This window comes from Branchiostoma floridae, chromosome 8 (genome assembly GCF_000003815.2).
Source record: "Branchiostoma floridae strain S238N-H82 chromosome 8, Bfl_VNyyK, whole genome shotgun sequence".
Lineage (NCBI taxonomy): Eukaryota > Metazoa > Chordata > Leptocardii > Amphioxiformes > Branchiostomatidae > Branchiostoma > Branchiostoma floridae.
This window is the reverse complement of record NC_049986.1, coordinates 17,678,132-17,692,945: the sequence shown is the minus strand read 5'-3', so window position 1 is coordinate 17,692,945 and position 14,814 is coordinate 17,678,132. Positions and strand designations below refer to the sequence as shown.

General features: G+C 39.3%; 1 protein-coding gene across 1 annotated transcript; it reads right to left on the bottom strand.

Moving 5' to 3' along the window:
• Positions 1-1,181: 1,181 nt before the first annotated feature.
• LOC118421671 (CBP80/20-dependent translation initiation factor-like) lies at positions 1,182-13,584 on the bottom strand. The gene is made up of 6 exons (XM_035829117.1): positions 13,476-13,584; positions 3,525-3,655; positions 2,929-3,210; positions 2,342-2,494; positions 1,972-2,025; positions 1,182-1,527 (listed from the first exon to the last, which is right to left on the bottom strand). Exons 2-6 carry the CDS (start codon positions 3,609-3,611, stop codon positions 1,306-1,308), a joined length of 798 nt encoding a protein of 265 aa, XP_035685010.1. The 5' UTR covers positions 3,612-3,655; positions 13,476-13,584; the 3' UTR covers positions 1,182-1,305.
• Between the last annotated feature and the right edge of the window lie 1,230 nt (positions 13,585-14,814).

Here is a 14,814-nt window from a genome sequence, read left to right as displayed (position 1 = left end):
GGAGCTGAATGTGAGTGTCATATGCTTATTTAAAGTGGTGTTGCTTACATTCTGTTTCTTGCAAATACCACCTGTATGCATAATATTCATCCGTCCCCCAACAACTGTTTCCTCCAAAAACGTGGCGAAGGAACCGAGGAACAAACTGAAGCTCGAATAGGCTAGTAGTAGTGTTTACCATCAAGAAACAGAATTTGAGTAACAAGTCACTTTCATAGTGAAAGAAATAAGATGTAGATTTACATGTAGTTCAATTGTATCTGTACAAAGCCTTTATTGTTTTTATCATGATAATGTATTACTTAAAAATTACTGCAACATTGGATAAAACATAATCATCATTCTATTTTAAGAAAATACAATCTTCTGGCAGCTGTTAGCCATATGGGCTGTTGTCCAATCAGATGGCTTTTTCTAGACTGATGCATTCCAAAAACTAAGCAACACAAATCACCTAAATGTACTTGTAGTCAGGTGGTGTGTTTCTTTTTTTATCTAAAGAGCAGCCATGGAAAGTCAAGTGCAATCTGTAAGGAACCCTTGTACAGGGCCGTAGAACAGATATTGTGTTAAATGTTTCTCAGCATTTTGAAGACTTTACTTCTTAACAGCTTCAAGGAAGTTAAGCTTAAAGTTGTTAATAGGTTCCTACGTTTATGTGTTATAACATGTACATTGTTTTGAGTCACCTTATGGTATAGCCTACATTTTGTATGTCTTTGTATATGTATATTTTATCATGTAATGTTAGCTACAGTCTGAGTACATTGTAAGTTAAAGCAAAAACCTGTCTAAAAGGTGAAACATTAGTTAGTTCAATTGAACAAATTTTAATTCTCCTGTAAACATTTTGACGACTGTCTGTTGCCTTCAACAGTACAATATGTCGCCTTCAGTACTTTATTTTGTACTGAATAAAGGCTACAGATAGCCGTCAAAACGTTTACGGAAGAAAGTCAAAGTCAAAGAAAGAAGGTTGTGCTCAAAGAAGACTTTGTTCAATTGATCTACCAACCTGATGGAACTATTTACGGATTAGTTAGTTCAGATTTCTGATTAAATGCATGTCAATACTACATGATTTGTGAAGCTTTTTTGTGTTCAGTCTAAGTATCTAGTACATATACATGTACCAAGAACCCAACACACTTATCAAGAAGAGTAGGGTTGACCTGTTGTGCTATTGCCCTATCACCTATGACAGAAGGGTTATGTCTACAATGTATCTAGATATATCTACTAGTCTTTTTCCTTTCTGTGAGAGCTTCTATGCATATTGGCTGATGCAATGATGAAGATTTAAAATCATTTTTCACTCAAGAGTTTTTCCAACGTGCTGCTGTAATAGTCCGACACGTCCTGTGGAAGCGGTTCCCAGTTGTTGGCATGTCGTTCCACGACCTCCATGATGAGGCAGCGCGCAAACGGACTTGTCTCCTTCCCCAGCGCGCAGTCTCGGACTTTCCCCATCAGGGCAGACATGCGGGAGGGGTCGCTCTGCTCCAGGGTTTGGCCTATATGTTCTAACTGTAGATATTAGATGCAACAACAATGTTACTCCAAGAAGTTCTGGCAAGAATGTGTCTTTTTAAACAATTTGTTTCTTGAATTTGAGTGGAGAAATTTTAGAACTCGTTGATGCAAGGCTTTAAAAACACAGAGAAGGAATGTTATTGGTGAGAATTTTTAAAGCTTTCAGGTTAGTTATATTTCCTTGACTCCCACAATGTTACTATGAGAAGTTCAGAAAAGGATGTGCCTGTTGTATCAAAAAGTAATTGCTCTCGAATTTGGGTGGAGAAATTTCACAACTCTGTGGCAAAGGTTTAGAAATGTACCTAACACTCAGAGAAGGAATTGTATTGGTGAGAATTTTTAGAGCTTCAGATCGTGTATATTTCCTTCACTCTCGCCTAGGACGTTTTGTGGGACAGGCAGCATTACAAATGATCAAACACTAAAAAATCTTACCTGCATTGTACAGCACAACACCTCATCATCTGATACACACTTTGTACTGAGAAGCTGGGAGAAAAATGGAATTGAATCAACACATGTTTTAGATTAAAAATGTATGTTTTGCCATATATAACCATGAGATATATCGCTGACAGTGGCTGGTAAAGTAATCAATAAAACTGATTTTTTTCTTTTGCATAGAAGTTTTTACCCTAATATGGATATGTACTGCATGCACACACACAAACATGTGCTCACACACACACATACACACATAAAAACCTACATACACACAAACATGCGCACACACACAATCTAAAACCTACACACACATACACAAAGAATATACTCTACATATCTACAGTGTTGTCCAGACTCTTACCTCCATCAGTGTGTCGTATACAGGCCCTACTAATGCTTTCATTGGCTCCCCATTAATGTGTAACACACCGAACAGCTCACAGAGAAGTGTCACAAACCCCAGGAACACTGCCTGGTCACTGGTATGGAGGGATTCCTTCTTCTTATAGTCTTCCTACAGGAAAAACAAACAGCCATTAAACACAAGAAGTACAGACTTTATGGAAGAATTTGAGATGTTGTTGAACAACTTAATGGCTTTTATGGTGTGGTGGCAAGCAGAATTGTAGAATTTTTAGAACTTGCAACACATTGATCTGAAATTGTACAAAGTCCTGCTTATCATTGTTTATGTGTGTGTGTTTGTTTGTGCTTCTTTGGCCAGCATATTTTGTGGTCAGCATAACCTAAGAATCTCTGGATTGTGATGTTATTTGGTATGGTATGTGGGTAGGTCTTGTTGCAACCCTTCACAGTAGCATGCATTTTGGGTTAACCACAATAGCAAGGATTCAGACTCCCAAATTCTACATTCAGAGCCAGGCTTGCAAACCACTTGACTACTCATGACATTGATGCATCCCAAACTTTATCATCCAGTAGCCTTACCTGTAATCTGGTCAGTACTTCGCTCCTCAGTTTAACCCCGTCCACCTCGTGTGTGGCCATCTCACCACACAGCCGTGCACCCACCCTGGCAAAGTTCTGGTCCTGCAGAGACTTGTTATACGTCGTTCTCACAAGTTCCTTTAGCTTAGCGCCAGTGGAGGCGAACTGTTCCATCTGCATCACTACATCAGTCAGTTGCCATGACAACGATCCCGCCTCTGCATCCTCCAGGGTTACAGTATCCATGGAAACCAAGATGGCTGCCATGTCCTTATCTTCCACCTGGAAAATCATAGAGATACATCGTGTAGACAAATAAACCTATTATGACTTAATCTGTCTAAAATGTAATTTTTATGCTTTTTATATTACAATGATGAAACTTAAGTTAAAATACCAAAATGCAAAATATATATATACCAGGAATGGATCTAATATTTAATACATGCACTGCTTTAAACAGTGTCACATTGTGTCAAGTAGTCAAGTACTGGACACTACTACTCTGACTAACATAATATTATTGGATAAATTAAATAAGTGGTGAACAATGATGATGATGACTAAATCTATTTCTATATTGTGACATTATTTACTTTTGAAGAATTGTCCTCCTTCTTCTGAGCATGTTTGGGCAGTCTTGGGGGATCAGCAGTCTGTTCCAGCTGTCTTCTGCTGCTCATGTTCTATGCTGGTAAGTTTGACCTTGACCTTGTTCAGTCCTTTCCTGCAGAATTGTTGAGAGGGATGCATTTAACACAACAGAAAACATTTTCTCTAGTACACTGACTGTCAAACTTTTACCTTGCCGATCCTTCTAACTATCTTTACATGGACCAAATGCAAGTATCAAGAATACTGTCAATGGTGACCATATTCCTCTTGGCCCTTGAGCTGTCACTAAAGATAGTACCAGTAAATCATAACTGTTTACTGTATTACTCTGCAGCTTTTCTCCAAAGGACAGTTGGAACCTTTTTTTAATATGTGCATCAAGTCTATACAATGTAGAAGCAGCTGAGGCACATTATGAAGTAAATCACACACTGGACTTGCCAATGTTTAATTAATTGTAATAAATAAAGCTTTGTACTGCTGCATCACAGAGTTTTTGCTATTTCTGTTATGTCGGTGAAGTATTTTTCAATGTACAGTATCATTGTAATGCTGGGATGACAGTCCAGTGCTCAAAGTTAACAGTGTTCCTATGTCCAGTGACCATCAAAATTTGGCTAAGGACAATTTAATTTGAAAAATCCCATGTCCAAAACATGCGAGGCCATTGCACTCGTTAACCAAGTTTCTAAGTCTGATCACGTTTCTTAGTAAGTACTAATGTTTAGTATGATGTAACATTTTATTTGTCAACTCTCTAATGTGTGATATTGATGGATGATGATGATGACGGATTCCCCAGCATTAGCTAAATTGGGGGCAGAGGGTCAGTTTGGAAAAGGTTCTCTTAATTCAACCCTCAGAATTTTCACATTTGTAACTTACAGTTCTGACAACAAGGTCAATGACACTGAATGTGCAGACAACAAAATTATACTTACACATGGGCAAACTGCAGGGGGCTTTGCATGTCAGCACAATCATACAATTGAATTATCATTACACCTGACTACTCTTACCTTACACGCATGCCTTCAGGACACGAAGTTGTAAAAACACGTAACAAGGCAGCAGGGAGGTCATGCATTTTCATTTCGTATGGTCATACTTTTCCGGCAGATATAAGGAGTCTTGGGTGATGCATAATATATATATCGAATATCTAAGACACTGGACAGTGGAGCTTTAAATTTTGTAAGAAAATGCCAGCAACAAGATTTATTTTCACACAGAAGAAGACAATATCAGCAGAGCCTAAAACGGATGAAAGTAGCAATTCTCCATGCGTAGACCCTTTCAAGTGGCAAACTGCCCGACCAATAATGGCAAATGTCACAGTTCATATTTTTCTGCTTTGTGCAGAATATCATGTGCAGTCAGACATTCATTCCTACCGTCATACCCCAGACATTTACAGGTCGCTGAGACATAAAAAAAGCAAGGAAACAAGTCTGGTAACAAGATGGCATCTAAGGAGTTTCTCGCCGTCCTTCTGTGTGCTGCGGTCCTTGTGACCGTCTGTCGGGCCCAGGACGAAACCTGCAACGACTGTGACCTCAAGCGTCGAGTCTGGACACAGTACAACACGCATAAGGAACAGCTCCAAGATTACCAGGATCGGTATGAAAGGTTTGAAGGGAAAGTCGGCAGACTGGAGGAACGTGTGACGGCCTTGGAGGCAGACGGTAAGTGTCCTTATGGCCTAGTGAGTTATTCACCTCAGATGAGGATGACTGTTGTAACTGACATGTACCCTTACATACATACATACATCACCTTTATTTTAACTGGATGGCTCTGTCAGCCTTAGCTGCTCTTCCCAGCGGTCCAGTGTGGGGGGTAGGTGGTCACGGGGACATAAATAGATTAATACAAATTTTACAATAAATAAACAAATGCTTTATATTTAACCTATATTACAACTTGTTTCATTAAACAATCTAATTCAGTCAATTTTCTCGTCACTTATTTATTCTACAGCAGCCAAGAAATGATCTGACTGTGCTCCCGACTCTGCAACATAGGAAACAGAGGAACCACTGATACTATAGACAGGCTTCCAGATTCATCTACATGTGCAGCAAAACTCTTAACTACTTGCTAGTACCTTGCAAGGGCACATCTGCAACCTACTAGTACCTGACTTAAGTTTCGCTAAGAAAAATATAGTTATGGGATTTACATGTACATAATTTGCTGGACTTTAAAAAGATATTGTGTTTTTTATCCATTTATACTTATAGATTATAATTAGACTAAGTGTAGCATTGTTAGCTTGACAGTTAATTTGCATTCATGGTAGAATGGATTCTGCAGCAGGTTTAGACAGTTACTGCACTTTCCAATCAATGTTGTAGCTGTTGGTTTAAGTCACTTTCATGCAGTTACAAAACAGAATTAAAGAACTTTTACCTCTGCTTTTATCTTTTATCTGGTCAGTCTAACTTTTGCTTTGAAGAAAAATCTGGAGACATACTGTAAATGCATTTAAGTTCGCGGGGATTTAATTTCGCGGTAGCGGGGAAACAGACTTTTCGCTGTGGTTTTAAGTTCACGGTAACACCGTAGACTGCAGTCTAATACCATAATAGAAAAATGTTTGCGGTGGATTTAAGTTTGCGGTGAAGTGGTCACCGCGAAAACCGTGAACATCAATCCACCGCGAACATTTCTGCATTTACAGTAAATTACTGTTTCTTGGTCAATGCTGTATATTTGAGGGTCGTTCAGAGAAGGATCGTGTAATGTGAGGAGTAAATGATTTGAAATTTGTACCACAATCACACAAGTCAACAACAACGTAAGAATTACGACTGTACGACTTGACATTTTTGTTTTATGTTGGCAGTCTACAGGGTGACTGCATCACTGCAAAGTTAAATCCACAAAAGTGCTGGTGTTTCAAGTACTGTAGCAAATGGTATGCAAACATAGCACTGTCACACACTTTAGTACCACCGCAAAGGCAAAACAATCCACTTTTTGCTCACTGTGCAATGTAATTGCCACAAACTTGAAGCATTTATAGACAATTGATTATCTGTTGACTCTGAGCTCATGAGGTAAATGTACTAGTAGAAATGCCATTATGATACCAATCAAGCACTATTAAAAACTTCAATTTAAACCAAGCTATCTGGTTGTGTCTGTTCTTTTGTTTATGTACTTTTACTAGGTAATCAGTCACTGACAAAATGTTGTACTACTTGTAGTTTATGTTTACCTGAAACAATTCTGACTATCTACAAAACCTACTCAGTTGCTGGATTAACTGTCATCTTGAGTATCTTAATTCATATTCAATTTTCTAGCCAGGATTTTATTCCAACGTTGAGTGTGACAGTGAAGTGACAAATCAGGGGATGGTGTGGAAGGGGGGTCTTGGCCCTTACACTATGAGGGCATTTTGAAGACATGTTACTAGTAGTAAACTTCAGATAAAAAGTTGGCATTCTAAGGGTACCCATACCATGAGAGGATGTTAATCATTCTTAAAGTTAGACCACATTTTCTTCCATTTGAAGGGTAAATGTCAACATTTTTCATATTTGATCATAAGGCCATGTTGATTTGATTATATGGATGACATCCGCGCTCGCACCAATTTTCGGCCGTTTCCAAAAAAAAAAGTTTTCCACCACACAATAAATTGTACAAAGCAGCTGTAAAATGAGCACAAATATTCTTGAATAAGATTGAAAAAAAAGTATCAGAAAACAGATAATTAATCATAGTCTAATGCCATAGAATGCCAAAATAAATCTAAACTCAAAGAATAAGATGTGAAAGGACAGAAATAAAAAAATCTTCTGTTGGTAGGGGGAGGTACCAGTACAGAAAGTCAGGTCCTGTTCTGGTCCAGAGGAAACTTGAGAACTGGCAATACTCAAAACAATGGTAATTGGTCAGTTTTCCTACAAAGGAATCTGTTTGGTGGACTATTGGACTCCCACTAGCATTTACAAATCCCATCTCCAAGTAATACGGGCTAACTGTCTTTGTACCTTTGACTATAGAAACTTGGTACAATTGACTATAAACTCTACTTGACTTCCTCTTGCTGTCTTCTTGGCCCCCGGTATGACCCCAAATGCCTGCCGACATAGTGTGTCCATTTTGTAATTGGCGAAACCTGTTCCTCTGATTTTTTTTCAGGTCTGTTTTTTTCGGATAGGTCCAAGAAGAAAAAATTGTCTTGCTCCCGTATAATGTACTGGTCCCTACACCTAACTGTTGGTATACCATACTATGTGTGTTTAGTCCTATGTTCAACCTTCCTGGCCACTTTGATTTCACACTGGAGGCAACTTTTTTTTTGCCAAACTTTTTTTTTATTCACTCGCTCGCATCAATTTTGGAGTTCCCAGAGGATGTCATCCATGTTATCAAATCAACATGGCCTAATTGTACCACTGCACTTGTAGATGAGAGGGTGGAGAAGAAAGTGCACACCCCTCCTTCACTTTAAAAAGTCACCTGCAGGCCAGGCAGACGGGTCGCCTAACCCACCCCGTCTGCCTACCATTGTTTTCCAAGACAGATGCAGATGGATGCCACCACCACACTAGTTGATGATTAGTGTAATGCCATGGTCCCGGTTTAGTGTGGCGATCACAAATCACAGCGCAGTAGCCCCTTACACTAAAATGTCCCCCGCCTGGATACCTAGCCTTCATCTGTTTAATAGCCAACAACAAAGCTACAGTTACAAGGGGCATGGGAAGGGGGGTGGGTTGTTTGGTGTTTGTTATGTTGTCAGATAAGGTCAGTGTGACGGTACATTAATCTAATAATATCATCGCACATGAATGCACTTACCTCACATGCCTTAAGGACATAACGTTACGGTTGTAAGAACAGCCAGAGATGCCAAATGTTTCTATTGTGTATGATTATAAGTTTATTGCAATCCAAGGTGTGTGAGTGGTGCGTACAAGTATGGGAGAAACTGGATAGTAAAACGTGTGCTAAGATGTGAGCAAACATTAATTTTTACATAAAAAAGAAGACAATATCAGCAGAGCCTATTGCAGATTAAAGTAGCAATTCTCCACGCCTTGACCCCTTGAAGTGGCAAACTGCCCAACCAATAGTGGTAAATGTCACAGTGTTTGTCTGCTTCGTGATGAATATCATACGTAGTTGACCCAAGATTCAGATCTAATTCATTCCTCCCATATACATTCCAAAGACAAGTTGATCAGAAAAGCTGCGAGTGCTGACAAAACATTAGATCAGGAACAGCAGGAAGAAACAAGTCCAGTAACAAGATGAAGAAGTTTCTCGCCGTCCTTCTGTGTGCAGTGGTCCTAGTGTCCACCTGTCAGGCCCAGGACGAGGACGAAACTTGCAACTGTGTTGAGCTCGAGGAGCGAATCACCGAAAGGTACAAGATTGATGAGGCAAACCTGCGTGACCAAATCGACCGATATGAAGCCTTTGAGAGGAAAGCCAAAAAACTGGCGGAACGTGTGGCAGAATTGGAGGCTGAAGGTAAGACTAAGTGTTATTCTCCAAGCAGAGGTTGGGCCCCAAGGATTGGTAGTGGCAAGGATTTTTACCAACTCTGTATCTGTATCACTCTACATAGCCGGTATATCCGCCCTTCGGCGTTACACACCAGCTTCGCAGGCATGCGGCATGGCAGCAGCTGGTTATATTACACTGAACGACTTGTCACACCTAACTTTTGCACATCTATCTGCAAGTGTTCTTTAAAACTATCCAGAGAAGACACCCTTACTGTGCTTGGTGATAACATATTCCACTCTACAATAGTTATGGGGAAATAGGAATTTTTGAACACATCAAATCTAGGTTGGTAACTCTGGTACTGTTTCTAGTTTGTTTTTGACCTGGTGTTATATACTTATCAGTTAGTACGTCCACCAGTAAGTTGGTCATTTTGTGCACCATGCAAAGTCTGTACATTTTCCTTCTGTCTTCAAGTGACGTCCATTGCAGTTCTGCTTTCATTTTGAACTCACTCCCTCGCTGAAAATCCCGGCCACTACTGATCTCCACGACCAAATTGAGGAGACTAATCGGCTGTGGTTACAAAAAGTAGTAAAATGTGACCTTTCCTGCCTTTGTACACAGTTCTCTGCAGAGGCAATTGCACTTTTTTTTTGCCACAGTGGCTTATCCACCCAACAGTTTCGAGGATATGAAGGACTTAAAAAAGATACACTGACAGTGACACATTCATGTAGGCTTACTTAATGCAAACCCATGTGTAAAACTCTGAGACTGAACCTAAACTGTCTCTTAAGTTCATCATTGTTGGCACAAACAAATGACATGAACCTCCTTTACAATTTATATGCAAAGGATGCCCTGTGATTTTACTACATATAAATGTACATAAACATAATCCTTTCCCAGGAATTCTCACAGAAATTTTAGACAGGTACAGTTCTCAAATTTAGTCAACATATTAAATCACACAAACAATGTTTTACCTGCACCATTCTCCTACACAGAGCTGTTCCCTGGCCTATACTGTATACACGTACATTACGCCATGATTGGAATAAAAGCCACTGGATGGCTATGCATGGGAGAATGACCAGCATTGGTGTATGTGGTGGTATATTAACGGGGCTCAAAATACTTTTTTCTGCATACCTGCACTGGTGCAGGTAACATTGAAAATTACCTGCACCAGACAAGTTTTACCTGCACCGCTCTAAATTTAGAAATCATGGATCAAACTAAAATTGTTTAGAAACCATTGATAATTTTTTCTTTTATGCTTTATAGGTGGAAACAGTTAATGCAGCTAGTAACAATCCATACACAGCTACATTATAGGACATTTAAATTTAATACGATTTATGTACAAAACCCAGTACATGGACCAGTGCAGGTAAGGTGCAGGTAGACACCAGAAATACCTGCACAGCTCCAATATTACCTGCACTAACCTGCATATATGCAGGTGGTATTTTGAGCCCTGATTAAACTAACACTTAAAATGTTACCTGTACCAGACAAGGTTCATTTGCACTGTAAGTAAGGATCGCACTAAAATCTGCTCGAAAACCATTGCAACTATTTCTATCACAATGCATGGATGGTATGCAACAGTTTATCTAATACAGCAAACAAAAATCCACTTACACAATGTCATGGACTGGTGAAGGTTAGGTGCACTTAGTAGTAGATATCAGAAATATCTGGACAACTCCAATTTCACCTGCAGTAACCAGCAGGGTGTGCCTAAACACCACAAACGACTACAAACGACTCAGAAACACCACAAACGACTCAGAAACACCACAAATGACCACAAACGACTCTAATATGCAGTGTATATGGGTCAAATACCTTGTGTGGCGCTCTGGAGACATTGTTTACACATTTATTAATTTAAAAAATGCAGCAAGTCCTACGTATTCACCAGTTATTTCGAGTTAGTCCGCCGGTTTCAAGATCGGTTATGATGGCTGAGCGCGCTGTCAATGAATGCGTGCCTGCATTTGAGGCTGAAAAACACTTAGTATACAAGTTTTATAAGTTTACAATGACAGAGTTGTGTCATGCTATAATCTATGAACCAACAGCGTCAATAGTTTTATCGTCCTGTCGTCTATGGAACCGAGGAAGGTATCGAGAACTTCCCCATGCAGACTCCTAGCACGGGCGATCCAACATGGTGGCAAAGAATCGCTTCGATCTTGAAACCGGCGGACTAACTCGAAATAACTGGTGAATACGTAGGACTTGCTGCATTTTTTAAATTCATAAATGTGTAAACAATGTCTCCAGAGCGCCACACAAGGTCTTTGACCCATATACACTGCATATTAGAGTTGTTTGTGGTCGTTTGTGGTGTTTCTGAGTCGTTTGTGGTCGTTTGTGGTGTTTAGGCAGACCGGTACAACCAGCATATCATAGGAAGGTTTTAAGTACTAGCATTTTGAGCAAGATGAGACGTTTCCTCAAGCTCAGAGAGATGGAAAGCCTTTCCTTTACCAAGAAAACAGTTTTGAAAAGGAGCATCATCATTTATAATGCACAAGTGACAGCCACAACTAATCCATATTCGATGAACCACATCAACATTAGCAGACATCTGATAATGGTCCCCTCACACGAAAGGCTGTCTGAAGTGTCAGATCAAACACAAACTGTTGTCCCTGAGGCTATGGGTGCCCACGATTTATTCCTGTACCTGTACAGCTGGGATGATTGCCCTTTGGTGTAACATAAAGTTTGTGAGCTGGTGCATTATATCATGATGTCTAACAAAAGTTCCTTTTCAATCAATTAATAACAAACACTAAAAATGATTAAACAACTTTGTATTGCCTGAATCAGGCTAAATGTAAATTTATGCTTTTCATTTCTGCTAGTGTTTCCAGTTCTGCGTGTGCTAAGTCAAGGTGTTCTCAAGATACGACAACCCATAACCTACTTGGCACGAGTATTACTGATGTTGCAAATTATGGGGAGGGGCGAGGGTTGTGCAGGCAAAACCCAGTCCAGGGCTCGAAATACACTTTTCACTTAACTTGCACCAGTGCAAGTTGAGCAAAAGGTAACTTGCACCAAAAGAAACTTACTTGCACAACCCAAAATAGTGAACTGTTAACTCTTTATCTCCTATTCTGAAAATTTGCAAATGTATGTGAGTAAATGGGGATACATAAAGACCACATGTTTGGATACTTTTAAGTATTTGTTTTTCCATAGCATATTTTTTTTTAGTTTTAAATTGTACAGTTTCAAAAAAGGTGAATTTAGGCTTTTATTTATTTATTTATTTCATCTTGAAACAGATGGGTAGCCCCTACAACAGTGCATAGTTGATTTCCAAGGGGGCCCATCAAACATACATGTAAATAATAAATACAGGACAAAAACGTGGTAACAATCAGTCAAACTTTGAACACCCAGGGACAACATACAGTACAGAAAACATAAAACCGGTGCGTCAAAACATAATCAGTGTCCATACTCATGTCGAAAACGTTCCAAGGTCAAAATCAATATCTCAAGAGATGGGGTGGAGGTCAGAGGTCAAATCATATATCAAATCATGTGTAAAACGAGAATTAATGAAACTGAAATTTACAAAATTAATTAATTAAAGATCAATCCAATGTCTACAACTCGATAAGATCCATAGATTTCTTCTGCATGCCTCGCGATTGACATCCATCACTAATCGCTGGAATGAAGTGGTAGAACAACTCATTACAAGTATAACATGTACATATAACTGGAAAAACCAGTTGAACATTAAAGTCACTAACTTGTATGCAAATGTGACTTAAATGCAAATCAAGGTAAGACAACACCAAAGGGATCTTAAGCATTGTAGAGATGGAATTGTCTTGAAATATTGTTTACCTGGATGTCTAACCTCAATGGATGTCTAACCTCTATGGACAAACTTAGACTTTTTTATCAAGTGTTATTTTCTTTTACCTTTCAATGACAGATAATATTCTTGGTGTTTGTAAGCTTTTTCTAATGTCACAGTGTCAGGTATTAGAGGACAAAAGTAACTTGCACTGGTGCAAGTTTGGTCTAAACTTACTTGCACCACACTAATCTTACATGCACAAACTTGCATATGCATGTGGTATTTCGAGCCCTGCAGTCTCAAACTAAGTTTAGCTGGACTAGGAAAATATTAATTCAGATTAAGCCACAATTTACCTAAGTAAATTAAGCTGAGATCTAACTATGGATCAAAGCGAAGGAAATTTAAGAAAAAGCATTTTTTACACTGGATATTAAAAAACTTCGTTTTGAACAATTTCTGACGGTTACGGCTAGAGCTAAAAGTAATATCCAGGCAACGTTACCTCACGATGTCCCGCTACTAAGATCTCCAGAGCGCTGTACATGCACTGAAATGGTCACTTTACTTTTAATGATACGATTTAAAGGTACAAGAATGCCTAAGCTGGTGTTTAAACCTTAAGAAAGCTTGAGAAAGTTGCGATGTTTTCCCGATGACGGCGTCCTGGGCCGGTCCCACTGAGCTCCTCCAGTTCACGCCTTCAGTTTCTGAAAAATGGTCAAAGGTCAAGCAGGGACAAGCCACTAACTTTCCGGGGTTCAGCCACAATCTCAATATTTTTACGGTACTGCTGTAATTGTATGAACAAAACCATCTTCAGTCATTATTAGCAATGAAGGATAGTTCTAATTTTCTATGTATGCTTTACAATGTATCATTAACGAAAGGAGAGCGACGAAACGGATTTTTGGCCACATCTTTCAATGGGATGTCCCCAATAAAAGTTTGACCTGATAACCCAGATAGTAACGCTGGGTTGATGGTGCAGTATAACGCTTTCATGAATAACGTTACTAGTAATTACGCAGAAGAAGGGCGAGTGCGGTACTATCATTGTAACAAAGGCATGCCCTGTGGCTACAGTGTGCATCTGAACAGAGTGAGACCAAAATGCCAATGAGACCGTAATCAGATACTCATGGCTGCACCTAGAGACCCCTGCTTCGAATGGATCATTATTTCTACACAGGCGTGTGCTTATGTCGAGGTTAATCGAGTATGAATCGGTTGTGGTTGGCATCTGTAATTAAATGAATCATGACTGCTCCTTTATGAAATACATGTAGTGTAGTTTTCTTGGTAAAGGAAGCAATTTCCAACTGACTATGCTTCAGTATAAAATGTGTTATCATCATCTGAGAGATAGAACATTTCCTTTTAATACAGGAAGAGAAGATCAAGTAAAATAATACTTTATCTGTCCAATGAGGTTAACCGTAAAATAGACCCGCTTTTAAACCTCCTTGATCTGTCCTTTCTTTCCTGTCCAAAAATTCTCCTATTACGACTGCTCCTTTTGAAGTATTTCTTTGTAAAAGGGGTTCTTTGAAATTCCATTTTCTTACCTGCATACAGTGTATGATGCCATTGTTCCGTTGAACAGTTTGATTAACTTTTTCTAAATGTTCTTATTTATTCAGCTGCGGCCAAGAAATGATCTGACTGTGCACCCAACCCTGCAAGACGTGACACAGACGAACTATTGCTACTAGACAGGCTTCCAGATGCATCTCTGGTGTAGCGAAATCTTCACTACCTTGCAAGGAGTGTGTCTGCTGCCAACTCCACCTCAAGAAACGGCTGCCATTAGTTACCAAACTTACTAGTACTTTCAGGACTATTCTAGCTGGACTTTCACACATTCATAGCACAAACTAATATTACCCTCAGGCACCCTTAACTACTTAGCTGGTACCCATGCCAGTGCATTTCTAGTAAGATGCATATGGAATCGA

Bases quoted from the DNA above. Each gene is read 5' to 3' on its own strand.
- LOC118421671 (XM_035829117.1), bottom strand. From the start codon at position 3,611: ATGAGCAGCAGAAGACAGCTGGAACAGACTGCTGATCCCCCAAGACTG. The intron at 2,495-2,928 runs GTAAGGCTACTG...TTTTTCCTGTAG, and splicing joins AAGTACTGACCAGATTACAG to GAAGACTATAAGAAGAAGGA. The intron at 2,026-2,341 runs GTAAGAGTCTGG...TTTTTCTCCCAG, and splicing joins TATACGACACACTGATGGAG to CTTCTCAGTACAAAGTGTGT.